This window comes from Seriola aureovittata, chromosome 10 (assembly GCF_021018895.1).
Source record: "Seriola aureovittata isolate HTS-2021-v1 ecotype China chromosome 10, ASM2101889v1, whole genome shotgun sequence".
Lineage (NCBI taxonomy): Eukaryota > Metazoa > Chordata > Actinopteri > Carangiformes > Carangidae > Seriola > Seriola aureovittata.
Genome location: NC_079373.1, coordinates 26,620,278 through 26,641,375, shown reverse-complemented (window position 1 = coordinate 26,641,375; position 21,098 = coordinate 26,620,278). Strand labels below are relative to the sequence as shown.

Genomic DNA, 21,098 nt, shown 5'->3' with positions numbered 1-21,098 from the left:
GGATTGTTTTCATGTGTGCGTGTGTGTGTGTGTGTGTGTGTGCGTGTGTGTGTGTGCGTGTGTGTGTGTTTTTTTTATATTACCATTTTGTGTGTGTGTGGTAAACACGGCTCTAAATGGGAACAGTGGGATTACTGGGAGTGTTTTGGGTCACGCAGGGTTTTGGGAGGATTTGGGGGGTTTTTAAATGGACTCACCTCCTCTCACGTTAATTAATCATAACAAAGAAACAATATTAGAAATCGGTTTTTCTCAATTATCTCTATTGATTTTCATTTTTCAAACACCGTCGCAAGTTTGATTAATAAATTTGGCCGAATGAGTGAAATCAAGGCAGGAAACTTGGAGGTGAAGTGGGACGAAGCTGGACGCCTGAGGCTTCTCCGTTTCACTGAGAGGGGAAGTGGTGTCGACGACCTGTGACGGAGGTCAGAGGTCACCTGAGTCTTTTGTTTGTTTTCGGGTGCTTACGGGCGGCGGCACGTCCTGTCCTCTGGGGAAGACGTGGGTTTTTCATCCAGTGTCAGTTTTCCAGTGTAACTGGACTCGGACTGCAGTGATCACAGAAAGGAAGAGATGATGTTTCCCATCAGTCGTAACCATGAACACAATGAGCTTTGTGTTGGATCTGTTCGGGTCCTCCACACTCTGGATCCTCTCTTTTCCTCAGGGGTTTAGACTCAAGAGTTCATGTCTTTGGAAACTTCTCCGTCGGACCAGTGTGGTGGAGGTGGTCCAGCAGAGTCGACTCACCGAGGAGAGGACAGATCAGTCCAGCTCACGGTGTCTTGGCCTTTTCTGGCTCATATTAAATGTCATAATGTTTCCATTAAAATTTCTTAATTCCCAGTTAGAAATTGACTAAAAAAACTGATCGAAACACACAAATTAAAAAATATACGCTCGCATGAGATGATTTTTTTTCAGATGATTTGATAAAGCAATTTGCAAAAGTGAAATGGAAAAACTTTTTCTGCGTTTAAGTCACATGTCGATGTTTTTTTTTATTCCAAAAACGTTGCAGACTATTAACCCCCCACAAATAAATCCCTGATACGTGGCGGCTGCCCGATGGATCCAATCGTCCCAACAATGAGCAGACGCTGGAAATCTGCCGTCTAGTTTAATTGGAACGATATCGCGAGAGGAGAAAACCCAGATTTATTCACATCACTTCGCTCATTGGAAACACTGAACGTTCACTGTTTTGTGGACTTCTCTATGAAAAATCGCTTCTACTTTCTGCCAAACTTCTGTCAAAATGTCGACTTTAATTCACTTCACTTCACTTGTATTGTCATTATATTTGTTCACAACAAAATATAATTTCATTATTCCAAGATGCAGCAACTCAACCTGCTTGAATGAATGAAACTCTAGAATAATGAATAACTTTCATACACTTGACGAGTGTTTGAGTCTGTGAGCGGAAACAGAAATCCGTCCTGCTGTCGGCGGCGACTCAGGAAGCTGCTGCATGTGTTTGTGTCTGTGAGTCTGCAGGTGTTCAGATCAGAGTAAACCTCTGAGTCACGGTGAGCGTGATGTTTTCTGAAGCACGTAACAGCCGGAGGAGGCGGCGCCACGCCGTGATTCAGTCTGCTCGTTCTCGGAGCAGCTGACATCGCCGGCTCCAAAAACACTGGCACCACGGCGGCATCTCGGCTAAACTGTTTTACATCCATCATCCGCTCTGACAGGCAGCGTGATGCGTTCAAGTGTTTGGCTGTGAAGGAGTTCAGACTCATCCTGGAGGTTTTTGTTAGTCTGAATTCTGCTTCATAAACAAGCTGCTGTCATTTATTTTTTTAAGATGTGATGATTTTCAGTCCAGATGTTTTGGAGGTGGAGGGGACACAGCTGGAGGACAAGGCTGTGGGTTAGGTGGGTGCAGTAAGAGACCAGGAGGAGGAGGAGTGTGTGTTGGAGGCAAACACACACACACACACAGTGATGCTCTCAAATCAGGCTTGTTAGCTTTTTGACTTTTCTTGCACCACCTGCTTTTATTTTGAAAATATTGGTACCATCAGGCCGCTCATCGCAGGCGATCTGTTTTTAATCAGCCCCCCAGTGGTGATGTCATCCAGGAGGCATACCTGCTTCAAAACAAACTGACCTCTGACCCCTGAATCCCACACACACACCATACGGGGGGGGGGGGCTTCTCCCTGTGTTTACAATACGAGGAGATAAGACACCGAGGAATGTTTTTTTGGGGGGAGAGTGGAGTTAGATGATGAGTGACGGGGGCATTGACCCCACCCCCCACCCCCCCAACAAACACACACACACACACACACACACACACACACACACACACCCCTCCCTCCGCAGGTTGTCTGTATTAAATGAACAGAGGGAAGGTAAACAGAGTCTGGTTTCCTGTTTCCAGGGGTCGTATCTCTGCGAGCAGATGACGGGTTTTTATCTCTGACCTCGGTGAACATCGACTTCAGTTCGATGACGTGATGTTGAAGCTGCCGGGGAGCCGAACCAGACCTGGTCCGGACTCTGCCGGGTCGGACCAACAGGCTCTTGTTTGACTGCTCTCGATGTTCTGCATTAAGTTTGAGATTTAACAGGTTTATTTCGATCTTGTCCTGATGTTCGAACAGTAGAAACACAGGGCTGATGTACCGTTGCGCATGTTTTTCTCTGTCTGGTGCGTATAAATGTATAAATGTATAAATATATTGTTTGCAAGGAAAAACCTTCAGGAAAAACCAACTGAAAATATCGTTTAAATATAAGTCTGTTGACGTTCCCATGATCCCGTGAAAAGGACTCGATGTCTCCCGCTAACAAGAGCAGTGTATCGCAGATATGTCTGAGTCCTCCGCTGCTGCGTTTAAAAACACATCAGTGAGTCACAGAGAGAGACGGACCTGTTCTCCGTTTACAGCCGAGACAAACACTTATTCTTTAATTAGCATTATGATGAGAGAGACTTGGGGGGGGGGTGGAGTGAAGTCAGCTGGAGGGCGATGGTGTTGACGAGGAGTCGGTCTGACGGACACAATAACATAGATAGGAGCAGATATGATGTCGTCATCACCGGGGGGGGGGGGGGGGGGGGGGGGGGGGTAACTCACCCACAGAGGGAAAATATGAGAGAGAGACTGAATTTCCTCAGAGTCGGATTCTTCAGTGTTTGTTTGTTTGTTTTCTTCTCTGTCGTTCTCATGGATGGATCAACTGAACGGGTCCACCGGGCTCCGGCCCCCGGGGCCCTGGAGGTCAGGAGGAGCCCCTGCCTCCGAATGAAGTTAAATGTTAATATAATAATAATACTGTGACAGAGAGACGCAGAACAGGAGCGGGGGGTTGGGGGGGTGGATGGGTGGGTGGGTGGGGGGGCTGAGTGGTTAGGGTGCGTACGGCGTGGGCGCAGATGCTCGGCTGGCAGGACTTCTTTCCCACACTAGAAACATTTCCTGTTTCTAAATAATAACGGCCAAAACGTACCTTAAAAAAACTAGTCACCTCCTCGCGGTCGTATCCCTCCGCCACAGTTTCACATCACATCCCTGTTTATCCGGAGTCATATACAATATGAACCATTTGTGTGAAATTTTGTGAGGTCACACAGACCTTTGATCTTTGACCTTTGATCACGAAAACCGAATCAGTTCGTCCTTGAGTCCAAATGAATGTTTGAGCCAAATTAGAAGAAATTCCTTTGAGGATTTCTTGCGATATCGCGTCCACCAGAATGTGACAGGCGTACAACCTGAAAACAATATGGCGGCCATCCTGAATATATTTCAACGAGTACATGAAGTCGCAGTATTAAAGTAGTTTTCCATAGGTAGTACAGGTTCTCATGTGGGCTAATTATCAGATGTGCTAACGAGTAGCTCCCTCTGTAATTTCAGTGTCGCTGATTTAATGAACAGGATTAAATGAAGTGATTTAAAGGAGTGACTGACGTGGCAGCTACATCACAAACATGTTCCGCTCTTTGCTGAATACTTTCCCAGCTCCTCTGGACTCCGGGAAACTTTCAGGACTCCGGCCTCTTCACCTTCGCTCTCTTGGTTGTTCTTTTGCCGCTTGTCATTTTTGGCCATTTTAAAGACGAGAGTAGATCTTCAGATGCAAATCACACACTGGGTTTATTTTCTCTGGTATCGAAGAGGGATGCCCCTCGCTGCGTGTTTGTGGATTTGGGTTTGTTTAGGTTCACACTGGACAAATACAAGAGTCTGATGCTGCGCTCGCTCGCTCCTCGGCGTCCACGTCTTTTAAACTTCATCCAACATGTCCGACGTGTTTGTTTGTTTTATTGCTGACTCCGGCTGCACGTTTCTTCCCCCGTCCTTCCAGTAAAATCCTCACAGCAAACAGGCCACTCAAACTTCAGGGATCGGGGGGGGGGGCAGACACCCAGACGTGCAGCCATAACATGGTGTTTACTGTCTGCTGCGGGTCTCAGGGGGGTTTGTTGGACTTCTGGCCTTGACAACTGGTGTGTGACTGCATGCTGGTCTCTGCAGCGTCCAGGACTTTCTTCTTCTGTCCCCGATCAGGGAACAAAGCGGCGTCTGATTAAAATGTCTGAAAGTCAGAGATGAGGGGAAGAAGTCGTTTTGACACATGATCCAGGTCTGGGCACCTTAAAACATTCAGTTCAGGAGTATGTGTTATTAAAAAACTAAAGCAGATATCTTATTGTGGACATTTACATTTAAAGTCAGATGTCTGGTAATAAAACAAGCTGTCAGGTACGTGGCTCAGTGCCGGCACAGCCGGCTCTGTTCTGGCTGCGGAGCATCAAATGTGAGCCAGCTCTGGTCCACATATGGCTGCCAGATTTGGGCCGGTAGTCCGGGAGTAAACTGTATCCGAAGCCTTGGAAGCTTTACGGCAAATTGGCGCCTGGAATCGACACATCATGCGTAACGGATCCAGCATGAGTCCAGCAGGCTGTTGCTCTGGACGGTTTGTGTGTTTCCTCAAAGAGCTGCAGTGACGACGTCCATGTAAAATGTCTGAGATGTGTAAAATCATACAGAAAGTCCCAGAAACATAATATGACGTCGTTATTGTTGTGCTAACCTTGACATAACCTCGCTACTAAACAGCTCACTCTGCTGCTGCTGCTGCACAAAACACCTTAAGTTTTCTACTTCAGTCTGACTCCTAAGGTTGAATTTCTCCTCAGCTGAGGGAGTTACTGAAGGTGTTGCACAGAATCTCTTAAAAAGGTTTCCTTAGTTAAGGAAAAAAGTTGAGGCATTTGCAGCAGTGAAAGAGATTTTACAGCGGTAAAACTCTACTGTTTCCACGGAGACCGTTGATTTGCTGCCATTAGCGCTATACCTGACTGGAAGTACCATTTGGCATAAAACCGTAAAGCGATCATTAAGCTGCGGAAAGTGGACGGATCCAACTGTAGACGCTCGGACGAATCATGAAGTTACCGTGATGAAAAGTCAGTTCCTCTTCGTTAAGGACGGAGTCGGAGGCGCCTTTAGTTTTTTATCCTTATTTTGGTCGCTAAGGTCTTTTGTGCAACGGTTTAACTGACTTCAAGGGATTGCTTGACTATAAAACTAAGATAAGGAAAAAACCTGAAATACTTACGTGCACGTTTTAAGTGAAGCTTGAGGAGAAGATTTAAGGGTGTTTGGGCAACTGTTTTTATTTGAAGGAACCTTAACTTCGACTTCTTTTAAGGTGTTTTGAGCAACTGGCTCATGTTTGGACCGATGTGATAAAGTTAATGTCGATTTTCAAACTTTCATTTTCTTCATTTATTACTCGACCATAAAGTCGAAGGCACCTTAATTTTTTTTCCTTACTTTGGTCACTAAGGTTGAACTGACTTTAAGTGACTCCTTAAGTATAACCTTAAGATAAGATGAGGAGAAAACCTTAAATAATTAAGTGAACATTTTAAATAAACCTTACAGAGAAGATTTAAGGGCAACTATTTTTTGTTAATGAAAACTTTAACTCAGACTTATCTCAAGGTGTTTGGTGCAGACTCCTCAGAGTGAAGTGATAAAGTTAACGTCCATTTCCAACCTACTGTTCAGTGGCGGGGACGTCGCAGCAGCTGTGATAAATCAGTCAGTGTGAATCATATTCAACAAGCAGCAGTTTGACTCTGAGCAGGTTGAAGCCCCCGGCTCCTTCCTCACAACTCGTCTGGTGACTCCACTCAGTTTTTTTTTTTTTCTGGGAAGTGGCGTCTCTCAGTTGTCGTGTCAGTGATTCAGTGCCCTCCGCCGCCCCGACTTGTCTCAACACAACAGTGACTTCATCTCACAAACGTCTTCCCACCGTCCTCGTCTGTCCCGCGGAGCCTGGCTGGCTTTCAGGCTGAAAGGAAACCGTGTTATTATTGTGTCATTCAGCCGACTCATCCAGCCGATGACAGCATGTGTGCTTACAAAAGAGCAGATGAGGGTTTAATGCTTTCAGCCGCTTCTTTCCTCCTCACAGAGGACGGCTCCCTCTTTCAGCCTCGTTCCGGTGAAACGTTGCCGGACAATAAAGTTAAAGCCCGGGACAAGTGCGGGCAGATAGAGACCAGCACTGTGTGGTTTAGTGGCTCTGTTGGCAGGTGGTGCAGCTTTCATCTGGTTTGTGGGGATGTGTGTCGTGTTTCTGGTTGTAGCTGTCGGTTGCTTCTAATTTCGGTGATCACAGAACTGAGGGCTTCTTTTTCTTTCATAAAATCTTGTGCCACAAATCTGTTAGCAACCAGCTGTGTCTCCAAAACACTGGAGAACTTGTTTGTTGCTTAAAGAAACAGTCCAACGTTGTGGGAGCTCATTTATCACGTATCATGTCGTGCTCTCCAGAGTCGGACGAGAAGATGGATATTAGTTTCTCTGACGTCTTCGAATTACTCGTTTTGACCGAAAGATACTGAGTTTATTATGATCAACTGACACAAAGAAAGCAGCAAATCTATTAATTCATTGGAAGCTGCAGTTGTTTTTTTGGCAGAGAAACTGTTGTCATCCATCACAAGAGAGAAAATCCACCTACCAACAAATCCAGGTCTGTCAGATTTACATGTTGGAGCTTGTCTGTTCAACAGGTGTAGAAGTATGAGACTAGAACTGAGCATCAGTCATAGGTAATCTTTTGTTAAGATGCAAATACATTTTCAGGGTGTCAGGTAACTGTAAGAGGAAAATAAAAATTATTTATAACCCTGCAGTAACTTTCTTTGGCCACCTGGGGGCAGTGAAACAAAATCGCAATGTGGCCAAAGTGCAATATCAAAATCGTTTTTTCTTCAGTGAAAATAAGATGCAAAAATGTCCATTCCCACTATATTCTTGACTCGCATCGCATACGTAATATCTGTAAAAATAAATGCTAAATAATAACTTGTCTAGTTTACAAAAATCTTTGTTTTTCTGTTTTGCGTTCAGTTTTCTCCTTCCTCTTGTCCATTGGTCACAGTCATTGTGAGATGTAGCTTCACTGATAAAACACAGCTACAAAATCCGATTTAAAAACTTTTTTTTTCTTATTTCAGAAAGCAAAAAGATTTTTAAAGAGTTTTTAAATATCCACAGGAAACACTTTTCTGTTTATAACCCATTGCTCCCTCATGTTGAGCTCAGAGCTCAGGTGTGTCTCCTGTCAGTCACACCGACCTCCGGGGCTGAAGGACACTTGGTGTCGGCCGCTGTCTGAGGAGACGTTCGGGGAGGCAGCGTGCTCAGTCTTGCCTCTGGTGTCAGTTTACAGAGAAACAACAAAACTGAGGAACAACAGAAAAACCTGCTCGACGCCCAACCGCTGACAAGAGAGAGAAAGTGTTCAGTGCATGTTGTTGCAATTGTCTGGAGAGGCAACGTAACCCCGACACAGTCCAGGCCAGATTTCTGCCCTGCTGCGATGATTAGACGACACGAGGAGGAGAAAGAAAAAAGAAAAAGACTTGGTTTTGATAAAACACAGGATGAGAAGGAGGAAGTAAAGCTGCCGGTAATCCCAGCACTTTAAAATCACTCAGAGAGGGGATTAATCATTTGGTCCGAATCAGATGTTTGAGCCGGTGCCAGGTATGACTGAATCCCACAGCGCTGATTACAGAAAGGAGACGTAATGAGAGGGCAGAGGAGGCAGAGTTTAACTCAAACAGATTTCAACACCCCTGCTCTCTATGACGACTCAGAATAAACTGAGAGACCAGGAACCAGCGCCGGTTCTCATACACCGCCTCCGCTCCACTGTCGGGGCTCACACCGTCCTCCACATGCTCACGGCTGGTTTAAGGTCACAAGTTAAGTAAGATGGAAATAACAACAGATATTCATGGTGCTTTATTCATTTCTCATTTCATTTCCCCCATGAATCCATCGTCACACTTTCTCCTCGTCAATACAGGAACATTTCCACATCTAATCCAAGTGTTAGGCAACTTTTTGACGGTTAGCCTACATTACTGCTCACTCATGTAAAAATTCAAAATACTTAAAAACTTCAAAATAAACAGCAGATCTGGAAGAATCTGATGCATAAATATGTTACAAATAACTGTAGTCTGCAAAAACATAAACACAGTCAATGAAACTGGCTAATAACTATAAATGGATAATGTTTTATTCGTATTCATTTTCGCTTCACATTGTGAGCTCAGATTCTCACTGGATGTGTGGGGAGTGGCATAAGCATTGAATTCGTAGGTCTAAGTGTAGTTACTTAAATACCAGAGGAAAGGCTTTTATTCTGAAAGTCAACTGACACAGTGACTGCTGCTCCACACATCTCCAACACAAACACTTGGCTCCACCCGGCCTCTATCTATCAGAGTTTTTCTGGGTCACATCAGAGAAACACCACACATCCAGATGTGCACCGGCCTCTCCACCTCTGCCCCCTCACTCACTTCCTGTCCGCTCGTCCTCGCCTGCCCACAGGAAGCACGGAGAGGAGGAAGTGAATCTGATGCTGACGCCTGCAGGGCTAATGTAGTTGCAGATATTTTCGCTGATTCCTGTAGGTGTGGAAAATGGCTGCGCTCCGTCGGCCTGTTTGTTATGTCGTGGCAAAGGCCGGGAATCACGTTTAAATGGCGTGCAGGCGCCATGTGAGGCGGAAACATCTGGCTTTTTAGCAACATTGGTCGTAGCCTCGTTAAGTCTTTTGTTTACTCGCCGTAGAGTCGTTTTTTCAAAGACTGCATAGGTGGAAAACGTGACGCAACCTCGATCCAGCACTGTGTGGATGGATCACACCTTTGACCTTTAACCTTTAACTCAGTCTCCTCCAGCTGCAGAAATTAAACCTGCATTTCAAACAGTTGCACCTTTTGAATTGTTGGTCGTTTCCACACTGACATCAGAGTTTGTGAGGCGGCTGCGGCTCAGGAAGTAGAGCGGCTCGTCCGCTAATCAGAAGGTCGATGGTTCGATCCCCGGTTTCCTTCCAGATACTGAACTGTGTGTGTGTGAATGTGGCATGTAGTGTAAAGCTCTTTGAGTGATCAAGAAGACCAGACAAGTTCTGTATAAGTCCAGTTAATATTTAGACTGATTATTTTTGCATTTATTTAGAAAAACAACCAAGAAGAAGAAACGATAGGAAAAAGCTGAAGCTGAAGAACTAGCTAGAGTAATGGAGGGAGGTGAAAAGGTGCAGGAGATGAACAGAAAACATGCTGACGCTGAAACCAAAACACTCCTGAGGACGAATTTCATCATCGCTGAACAGAACTTTTGTTCCGGAGTGTAAAACCAAAGCAGCGCTGAGAACAAAGAGGAGCTGGAGTTTGTTCTTGTATCTGCCGAAGGAAGGACGGGGGAGTCCGGGAGGAGGTGACGCTGCAGCTCGTAACTGCATAAAAGCTGTGAAAATCTGTGATGATGCTGAGGGGTCAGAGGTCACAGTGAGTCCCGTCTGTTAGAGAGCGCGGAGGGACGAGGAACAGATGCATGCCGGGAGCCATTAGGGGTCTATTAGTGACCCAGAAGCCAAATTGTGAGTTTAGTAACTCGATACCTGAGCGACCACATGGAGCTTATTGACCCGTTAGTCCTCCAGAGGCTGGAACAGGACCCACATCAACACAGACCAGGACCAGGTTTAACTTCTGGATCGTCACTGAGCCTCACATCGGCTGTCTCTGATCACCAGTATCACAAAGCTGGTTATTAACTGTTTCTATGGAAACAATAAGATCACATGACCAGACTAAGAAGCTGCAGAAACACTAGAAATCATTTCCAAATATTAAAGTGAGGCTAAGGACATAAATGAGTCCGGTAATTAGTGAATTGGTGGTAATTATGAACATGTGATGCACATAAAAAGTTAAATAAATGACTGTTTGTGCTGCCAGAGCAGAGATGAAGAGGAAAATTAGTTCATATGTGACTGAAATGTTTATTTATAATCATGGGGAATATTTAACAGTGTGTGGATGATGTTTCTAATAAAAGACAACAGAGGGTTTAGTGCAGCTATAATCACGTCTTTATTTACTGAGTGGAAAGTCTGAAACTGCAAAAATGATTCCACTGATTTATAAAAAATATCTGTCACTCTTTATTGTTAATTGTAAACAAAGCGATCTGATTGGTCTGTGGTCGGGCTGTTGACAAGATTTTAACCTGCCCTGGATCGGCTCTGGTTACCATGGTGATCAAAAATCTACGTAGGTTTTCACGCTGGCAGACTTCTTCTCTCGTGTTCACGTTTGTCCTCATGCAAACGAAACAGAAGAAACATTTCTACATCCAACAAGTTTAAACAAAGGTCTCAGTGATGATCTTTAATCCGGACGCAGTTTTTCCAGATGAGATGAGTTTTATGGAATTAGGTGAACTCCAAACCACAGTTACAAAGCATAAATAAATAAAAGTCTTTTAGATAATGTTTCAATAAACATTAAACTTTAACTAAACTAAACTTTAAAGACTGAAGTCAGAATAATAACTGCAAAAGGAAAAAAAGTTGATGTATTTTCCCGTACGCAAAAGATAGATATGTACATATAAATTAAAATGTGTAAAAATTCTATATGAAACCTTGTAGAAATTTGAATAATTTAATATACATAAACTTACAGATTTGTATGGGCTAGACATAAATGTCAATATATGAAATTGTTCCAATTTCTAATAGCTTTCATTTATAACTTTTACGTAAGTGTTTTTATTTTATATGTACATTTATATCATATATGGAAATTCTATATATATATATATATATATTTTACATTTACATGTGGGGGAAAAAAATCCCACAAATTATCAGAACCCACCAAAACAAATTCTACCCACTGGTGGAAAACCGTCCAATCAGGGATGTTTAAACCAAACCAAATTTATAGATCTAAAAGTTGTTTTTTCATTTTTCTATATCACTTATTTAAGAGTCTTATCTGTCCAGAATAAAACAAACAATGAAAATGTGCAACAAGAGTCACGTCTCCACTTACGACTGAGGACCAAAGCTTCCAGTGTCGGTGTAAATCAGGGCGCGTTCACGTTTGGCTCGTCGTCTGTGGATAAATAAAGATTAACGGTGTTTGTAATAAATACAGTGATGTAATGGCGACACGAGGTGAGGAGCACATGTGTTTATCCTGCACATAAACAGCCCAGTGTCACTTCTCTTCCGAGGCTCGGCAGATGTCGGTCTGGCCGGAGCTCAGCCTCTTCAACGGCTTCACACACGCTTTTGTTCGGGAGGCCTGAGAGACGACGATGAGTCAGGGATCTGTGTCGTCGGTTACAGGATGAATGTTTCTCATTTAAGGCTTTTATTGTTTCCTAACCACCAGTGCTGAAGGAAGTCATCTGTGTGGAGCAGTTTCACATGGAAAAGTCCAGAGTTTAAGTGATTAGTTCTGTAAGTTTTCAGCAACGTGGGGGATTTTCTGTTTGAGGATTGTCACTGATTTCATCCACAGAATTACAGATATGAGGGTTTTCCTCTCATTATTATAGCGCTGAAAGAAGAAAAGGTCAATCCACCATAGACTGTAAATAAAGATGGTTGTAGCCTCCATGGTGGCACCTATAGAGTCGTTTTGAAGCTCAGAGTGAGCTGCTCCACCGTCGCCATCTTGGCAGTGTCTGACTTCGCCTATAACTCCTAGCTGATCCAAAAATGGTCAAAGAGGAGGGGGTGTGTGTGGAGCTGAGATGTGGATTCATGTCTGTTTGTTGCTCACCCACCTGTCACTCAAAGAGGCCACGCCCTCAATTCTCCAAAACTTTAGTCCTTAATAAAATGTAAACAGGTGAGTTATATAAACAGGTGAGTTATATAAACAGGTGTCATGAAGGAGGAAATTATCTCTAGAGACCAAAACAGTTTTTGTACCAGGCTGTAAACATGTTTATTTCTGCTGTAAAGTTGGACATTTTAACATGGGAGTCTATGGGGACTGACTCACTGTTGGAGCCAGACTCTAGTGGTCGTTAGAGGAACTGCACTTCATTTCTCAGCCCGGAGGTTGGCGCTTGGTATCCGAAACATTTTTACCGTCGGATTTTTCTCTGTTTTATATCGATGTAAATTAGATATTTTGTGGTTCTGGACTGTTCACAAAACAAGATATTTGAAGATGATTGATTGAGAAGATTGCCAGGTTCATCGATAATGAAGATTATTATCTGAAGGCCCAGTTATATCAAACAGAGAATAATCATTCTGATCAGTAGTAGGTTGTTTGTCAGTATGGAAGTAGGGGAGAACTGGAAGAATGGAAAATGGATGGAAGTCTTGGGTATAAACAGTATTTATGAAAATGAAGGCGAATGACAGTAATCCAGTAAAACAGTTGAATTTTACTTCAGTACAGACTTGGAATAAACAAACTCTTTTTTGTTGCTTCACCCCTTCGTTAACCACGGCGTGTCCCCCCTCCCCTCCCCTCCCCTCCAGGCTGACGGCTCAGAGGAGCATCGAGGACGCCGAGGAGGCGGAGAGGGAGCGTCGCCGAAGAGCCCGGGAGGCTTCACGCCGGAGGAACAGCGGCTCGACGCCCGGAGAGTCGTCGCCGGAGAACGGGACGCCAACAGAGGAGAACATGTGAGTCCAGACCCGGACCCAGACTTTGAGAGGGTTTTCACACCCGACCTATTCGGTATGGTTCCAGGTTTTAGTTCTGCAACCAGACCACATGAAAAGGTGGATTCTGGTCCGGTACTCAGACCCACATCTGATAAGACTTATGCTTTTAGATGTTTTATTACAGAAAATGTTTGAAGCCCATGAACAAAATATTAATTCTGTATTTTATTGATGAATTATAGTGAAAATAAATTACTCCCTTTTTGCTGAGGACCCCCAGGAACCCCCTCAAGGACCCCTGGAGGTCCCCGAACCTCACTTTGAGAACCACAGATCTAGCTGCTTTTTGGATCTCTAAACTCTCAGTGTAAAAAGTGAAACTCCAACCTTGGAGATGTGACATGATTTCACTGGACATTATTGAATGAGTCTTTGCGGCCTGAACAGTCCTGGTCCTGGTTCTGGTTCTGGTCCTAGTCCTGGTTATGGTCCTGGTTCTGGTCCTGGTCCTGGTTCTGATTCTGGTTCTGGTCCTGGTCCTGGTCCTGGTCCTGGTTCTAGTTCTGGTTCGGGTCCTGGTCCTGATCCTGGTCCTGGTTCTGGTTCTGGTTCTGGTCCTGGTCTTAGTTCTGGTTCTGGTTCTGGTCCTGGTCCCGATCCTGGTTCTGGTCCTGGTTCTGGTTCTGGTTCTGGTTCTGGTCCTGGTTCTGGTTCTGGTCCTGGTTCTGGTTCTGGTTCTGGTCCTGGTCCTGGTCCTGATCCTAGTTCTGGTTCTGGTCCTGGTCCTGGTTCTGGTTCTGGTTCTGGTCCTGGTCCTGGTTCTGGTCCTGGTCCTGGTCTTAGTTCTGGTTCTGGTTCTGGTCCCGGTCCCGGTCCCGATCCTGGTCCTGGTCCTGGTCCTGGTCCTAGTTCTGGTTCTGGTTCTGGTCCTGGTTCTGGTCCTGGTTCTGGTTCTGGTTCTGGTTTTGGTCCTGGTCCTGATCCTGATCCTAGTTCTGGTTCTGGTTCTGGTCCTGGTCCTGATCCTGATCCTAGTTCTGGTTCTGGTTCTGGTCCTGGTCCTGGTCCTGGTCCTGGTCCTAGTTCTGGTTCTGGTTCTGGTCCAGGTCTCATGCTAAAAGATGCAAATACAACAACAAAGCGTGTCTGGATTCCTGGTCCATGCGATCATGGGAACGGAGGAAGTTATTAAGTGCAGAACATTATTCACTCTCTCACCTCGTGTCCAGCCACTTCCTGTACGAGCTGCTAACTGTGTGACTGGATTTTATTCGTTTTTTTCTGGTGATAAGTGCGAGTTTAAAAGTTTGTCATCAAGTTTCCCTGTTGTGCTGCAGCGTCGCTTTCCCTCCTCGCTGGTTCACGTTTCCTCACGGACGTCTGGTTACATAAAACAAATGTTTCCATTGGGAAAAGCTGCAAACAAGCTCTTTCCTCCCCCGTCGTGTTGATGTGAAGACCAACACACAGCTGCCTTCTCATTACGCGACCTCCAAAGAATGTTTACTGCAGAGCATCTCGAGGGAAAACCACCGCCGCGTCAGAGCCCGCGGCGTCTCCGTCGACTTATAATCTCAGAAACATAATTACAGCTCGCACCTCCAACACCTTCGCCTCCGTCACATCACAGGCTCAGCTGGTCTCAGGCGTGAGGCAGCTCCGCCGCTGGGCTCTGTAATTGAAAGGCTTTTCTGTTGGTGATGTAATGCTGTTTTGAAATCCCTTCTTGGTAAACTTGTGACATGATTTCCTGCCTCAGGGAAGGTCGGAGGTCAAGTTTGAGTGTACAGATGTTGGTCAATCCTAGAGGTTTTTTTTTTAAAGGTTTTGGTTTCTACATCTCACCTCCAAGCCTGTTGGTTCCTGCAGAAGATTTAAATCTTTAAAAACAATAATACAATTAGTATTTGAGTGGCAGCAAAGAACAAAACACACCAGGGTTTTTAGTAGGAGACTTTTTGGTATTTTTTTTTTTATATATAGGATTTGTTGACAAGAAGAAAAATGTAAGATGTGTCCTAATTCAGAGGCCGCATAGCTAGGCTAAACCAAAATGAGACGGCCTTCTCCGTTACTGTTGTAAAGCGTGGCTCCTGTCGCTTAGCAACCTTGACAACGCGTAACTTTTTTTCACAAAAACATTTTAAGGTTTTAAGGCCCTTGGTTTTTACCAGATGTACCGTTAGCTGGTAAACCCAGTACGTCTATTTAAAAGTGTAAACCTCGCGCTCTCTGTCCGTGTTGTTCGCTTTCATTACTGGGACGCAATGAATCTTGGGATAGTTTGACAGCCTAGTCGCATCACTGTGACGCAATCAGTCTTCAAATGCAGCCGAAGGGATGTGTTTTAACGTCAACTTGATTTTCATTTCCAAACAAACTTTAACGTCTGTCCGATGTGACAGTGATGTCCAGTGCCAGCTGGGGAGATGGAGTCACAACATGGTTATCTTAGCTTAGCATAAAGATTAGAAAATGCCTGGCTCTGCTCAAAGCTACAAAACAGAAATGTAAAAATCACAGTTTGTGTTTTTTAAGTGAAGCGAAATGAAACATGAAAGTTTGTATCAAGTTAAAATATTGTCTTAAAATAATCTATAATATATGTTTATGCACTCATTATATAGTAACTGCTGGTATGAAACTGAAGCTCATAATGGTTTGGTTTTGAAAAAGTTGATATGACAAAACAGAACGGCTCGTTAAGGCTGATTAGCTGCCGAGAGATCAGGCAGAGTCTCCCATCATGCAGCGGGGCCTGCGCTGGGCGGAGTGGCCGGGCATTTTAATCATGTGGGGAATGCTGGGTGAATTCCTTTCTGCCAGCTCCTGGAAACACAAAACACACTTTGATTACTTAAAATCAGCAGGGGGGGAACAGAGGGAGACACTGTGCTAATGACTGGAAAGCTGTCTAATGAGAAGTTTAATTAATCAACAATCGGTTAACACTTGAATGGAAGTTTGAAAGATTTAACTGCAGGCCTGAACCCGACCCGGTAAAGAATCAGATTTTTGAGGTCAATGTCGGGTCATTTTTATCGTGGTGAAGCTTTGGGTTCCGGTCCAGTTCAGGTTTGGTTTTCTAATGTAATTCATGAAGAAATTTCTATATGTACAGCAAATTTATAACCCACTACTATTACACAGTTGGGGCCATTAAACCACTGCAGAAGAGGAAGATGCAGCAAGATGAGGTCGTTAAGTCTGAGCTCAAACGATGGAAAACCATGTGGAAAAAAAGTTTACGGTTTTCTCTTCGCTCCACAGATCTGATGTTTTTGTTTCGCCATTGATGCGACGTATCGGTTCTTCTCTTAGTCTCTTTCCGTTGTGTTTAGTTTTTTATTGAAAAACCAACTTTTCCACCTCAGCAATGATGCATTAGTGTGGTGAACTAATGGATGGAATAAGGAGACGTTTCAGGAAATGCCCAAAGCTTCCACGTGTTTACGAAGCCCTCGAGCAGCGGTAGCAATTACGACTCTGGTCCATTGGGAGCGATGGAGGAAATGGGGGGCGTTAATGTACAGCCTCTACATCCAGGATCTGGATGGATGGACGGGTCAACAAAACAAAACATCAGACCGTGACTCCGGAGACCACCATTCGTTTCCAACCAACAGTCAACGTTGGTTTCTCTTTGATTGATCCGTAACCTTAACCCCGAGAAGTAACTTTAACCAAATTCATGATCTTTTCCCAACACCAACCATCTGTACCTGAATCTAACCGGACTTTCACCATAGTGGTGTCACATCATAAAACAGATTTGCTTCTCCAACACTGGTTTCTAACAGTCTGACTGTCATTTAAACCAAACTTCCTGTTGGAAATAAAGCACAAATATCACCCCGGCTCTCCGGTTGGTGTCAGGTCTCATATTTGGCAGGACCAGTGATGCAGGTCAGGTTCAACAGGGTTGGGTGGTAAAGATTCAGGTCCAGGCTGAGTCTCAGTTTTAGGTCTCGCAAAACTGCAATAGGTCACTAGGTAGGTTGTCATTTCAATGGAAAACATTCATATCTTATTAATAATACAAATTATTTTTACTCTTATGGTGTCAGAGGACTGGAGGAGTCATCTCAGCCAACACCCTGTAATCTTGTATCTGACATTATATAAAACAAAACTGCAGATATTAGACCAACCTGACGCCCATGTTTTAAATAAACTCTGCAAACCAAACATGTAGACGAGTCCCAGACACATTGCTGCATGTGTTTCTGGCCAGTCTCCATTTCCTGTTTTCACGGGGCTGTTATTTCAGCTGAACCAGACGCTGCTCATTCATTCATCTGTCTGCTGCGCTCTGCTGCTAATGACTCTGTGATCACACAAGCTGAATATGCCACAGTGTGGACGCATCTAAAGATCGATAATGGACATTTTTATTCTGTAATTCTTTGCCGTGATTCCAGGTTATGTTCACGGACTTTGCTCACTGTTATTTGTCCGTCCTGGACTGACACCCCCCCCCCCCCCCCCTGCAGCCGGTCTAAGCCTCTGTTTACTGAAGGACTCGAGGCCTTGTTACAAAAATCATCTAATGCCTTTTGACGGACAGAAGCTGAAATACGCTCCTACAGTGAAAATCAGACCTCCTGTCAGATCACCTGTAGTTGTTACATGAAACCTGTGACACCTGCCGCTGTCTCACATCAGTCAAACTTTGTCAGTAAGCCGCCCTGACCGCCCTGTCCCGTCTCGCCCTTCCTCCTCAGGTACGACAGCGACCTGAAGCCGAGCGGCTCTCCGTCTCTGGAGGAGGACGAAGGCTTCAGCGACTGGACTCAGCGCAGAGAGAGACGGAGGCAGCAGCGCCTGCAGGAGCTCAGCCAGGGCGGCGAGGAGGACGAGGACGAAGAGGAGGACACGATAAACAAAGCTGCGCCCGCCAAGACCGTCCAGGCCTCCGTCACGTCCTCCAGCCGACTCCTGAGACAGGAGCGGCAGGGGACGGACAGGGCCAGGATGGAGGTGGACAGAAAGAGGGAACGTGAGGAGGAGTCGGTTCGAGCCGAGAGGGCGAAGAGGGAGGAAGAGGAGAAGAGGAAGAGGGAGGAGGTGATGACCAAGAGGAGGGAGGAGATTCAAAGGCCAAAAACAGAGGTAAGGCTTCCTCACCAAACAACTGAGCCGTTTAAGATTTTAATAATTCAAGAAGCGTCAGACTCGTGTCCTGAGTTACTGGAGACAAGTTCAGCATCATTTGAGACAAATCCAAACCATGTCTCAGTCATTTCAGTCAGCTCTAAGTCAAGTGTAAGAGTAACTAGAGAGGAGTCGGTTCCTCAAGTCATTTGAGACGAGATCAAACTTTTAAATGTTCAAGACAAATCTGAGTCAGATCTAAAGTCCCAAGTCATTTCAGAGGAGTCAGAGTCAAGGGTTAGGTAATATGACAGAGTCTTAAGTCATTAGAGGCCAGACCGGGTCAAGCCTCAAGTTATTAGAGACACAACAAAGTTTAGTTTCCAGAGTGAAGTCTTGAGTCGTTCGAGACACGTTTGAGTCAAGACCAGTCCAAATCGAGGCATTTGACACAAGTCAGAGTAAAGTCTTAAAATGTTCAAGACAAATCTGAGTCAGGTTTAAAGTTTTCTGAGTCCAGTCCCATGGACGAGGACGAAGAGGACGACGAGTCAAGGGTTAGGTAATATGACAAGACAGAGAGTCTCGAGTCAATTGGGACAAATGGGGGTCAAGTCTCAAATTATTAAAGACAAGACCAAGTTTAGTTTCCAGTCAAGTCTTGAGTTGTTGAGACACGTTTAAGTCATTCAGAATTAAGAGTTAAGTCTTACATGAGCCAAGACCGGTTCAAATCGAGTCTTAACGGCATTTAAAATGAGTCAAAGTCAAGGTTGAGTTTATTGAGTCTCAATTATTGAGTCAATTTTTACAATCAGGTTTCAAGGAGGTGAAATCCAAGTCAAGTCTCAAGTCTTTACTGCCGTCAGGTCGAACGTGAGGCCAGTAGCTAAATGTGACAGTGTTTGTGTTGAGTTTCCGGTCGCTCAGATTGTCGTATATAAGAAGAGTTCGGGTGGTGATCTGGTGTCTCTAACCTTTCGTGTGCAGGTGGAGAAAGTCAAAGTCTCCTACACGTCGAAGGTTTTCCTTCACCAGGAGCCGAAACACAGCAACGCCAGCGGAGACGCAACCAGTGAGGAAGCGACGTCATACATCAACAAGACAAAGAGATCCACCAGGTGTGTAGACCGTCGTATTTATTCTCTGATGAATACTGTTTGTTAAAATGGCGAATGTTTGACTCTCATCAGCCAGTACAGGAGCAGATAACTATTTATTTATGGGCAGGAAGTCAGAGTATCCGGTCTCAGCTTTCAGAAAGACCTTGAACACAGACCTTGGACACTGTACAGTCCAGAGTCTGGTCATAAATGAAACTTTTATTTTACGTTTAATAATTCCCTGGTGTGTACGTAGCAGAGCCACGGAGCCGGAGGAGGCGGAGGCCATCCTGGAGACGGAGCAGCGTCTGGAGAAGATCCGACGGGGCCTCCAGGTGAAGGAGAGCCAGGAGCTGGAGCAGCTGAGGCACCGACAGGTCGAGGCCGAGCAGGAGCTGGAGGAGCTGAAGAGGAGGAGGGAGGAGAGACGCCGGGTCCGGGGGGAAGAGGAGCGCCGGAGGGAGGAGGAGGAGCAGCAGCGGCTGGCCAGAGAGGAGGTGACCACGACTCATTGAAAGATTAATGTGTGAAAGACTGTATGAGGTATTGCTCAGATATCTACTCGACCAATCAGACGGGTTTATTTTAACTGAAGTATCACAGATTTCTTACTGAAAGTGGCCTGTTAAAAATCTTGTGTAAAAGTGATCTGAAAACTTTCCAGGACAGTTAGTCAAGGAGCAGTCAGTCCATACTTTTATCAAACAATGAACAAGTGTTCTGGCCTTTTAAAGACGGATAGGACAAAGATAGAGACTAGCTGGGGAAGAAAGTGGAACACGTCGCAGCTGAAGAGACGGATATTTCTCTCAGGAGTTGGTTTCCTTAATTAGAGCCGCACGGTCTCATGTAGAAAATGGGTTTTGTGCCCCTGACTCCAGGAGGAGAGGAGACGGATGAAGGAAGACATCGAGAGGAGGAGGATGGAGGCAGCAGAGAGGATGAAGAGCCTGAGCACGTCCAGCGTGGACGGAGACGAGATGTTCAGTCCCATCAGTCCCAAAGCTCCCACGCACAAGGTGAGGAACACCTGAGGAGGAGGTGCAGAGGAGGCAGCTTAATCACTTATTATACCACATCTCCTGACCTTGTGGTTTATTCAGTGACATCATATGTTGAGCAGCAGTGAACCGACAAGTCTCCATGTTAATTATTATTTTGTCTCCAGATTCAAGGACTGTTTAAGAAACTTTCTGTCGGATAAATGTGGACGGAAGACATGAATTAAGTTTTTGAACTAGAGAGAAGAGCAAACCCACAGAGTTCAGAAAGTATTATTGTGCTCACGTGGTGTGGAGAATCACAACCAGCAGTCAGCGTAAAGGCTGCGTCAGCTGTCTCCTCGCCGTCACTCACGTTTTCTGTTGTTCCTGTTCATGTTCATTTTACAATAACGATCCACAGAAAACAGCTTAGATTTAGATTTTTTACATCTTTGGATCCGCACATGCTCAGAAAATACATTTGTCTGACAGAAAATAGACTTTTTGCCCATATTTCCTGTCTGTCTCTACTTTCTCTATCAAAATAAAGGCATAAAAACTGCCCCAAAAAATAACTTTAAACAGAAGAAAATAGACTTTTGCGAGTTCGGCAGTGCACACGTGTCGGTGCAGACTCATTTCATTTGTGAGTGACAGACGTGTGGAGGAAAATACTTCACTTGGACAGATGTGTTGACAGCCAGAGGTTGTTTTTTTTTGATAACAAGGAACCTCGATATGGGAAATCTCAAAGAGAGACGCAGAACATCAAAGTTTTAACCGAAAAATCAAATCAGTCTCTTGTTCTTCAGGGAATTATGGGTTAAAAAAAAAAAGCACATTCCCATCATCCTCTGCTCTTGCCTTCGGAGCGCAGCTGCTCTGATGACTCGTGCAGTTTGATGAAGGCCAGCAGACC

The 21,098-nt window shown here is 44.8% G+C and overlaps 1 protein-coding gene across 2 annotated transcripts in view; it reads left to right on the top strand.

Moving 5' to 3' along the window:
• Positions 1-21,098, top strand: part of lsp1a (lymphocyte specific protein 1 a) — a 37,409-nt gene that overhangs the window by 673 nt on the left and 15,638 nt on the right. Inside the window, exons 2-6 of one of the 2 annotated variants that reach the window (XM_056387280.1) lie at positions 12,871-13,017; positions 17,724-18,111; positions 19,084-19,214; positions 19,456-19,693; positions 20,078-20,215. In XM_056387280.1, the coding sequence (XP_056243255.1) occupies positions 12,871-13,017; positions 17,724-18,111; positions 19,084-19,214; positions 19,456-19,693; positions 20,078-20,215 (1,042 nt within the window). Of the gene's footprint in view, positions 1-12,870; positions 13,018-17,723; positions 18,112-19,083; positions 19,215-19,452; positions 19,694-20,077; positions 20,216-21,098 lie in introns of both variants that reach the window. The other variant, XM_056387279.1, reaches the window with a different exon arrangement.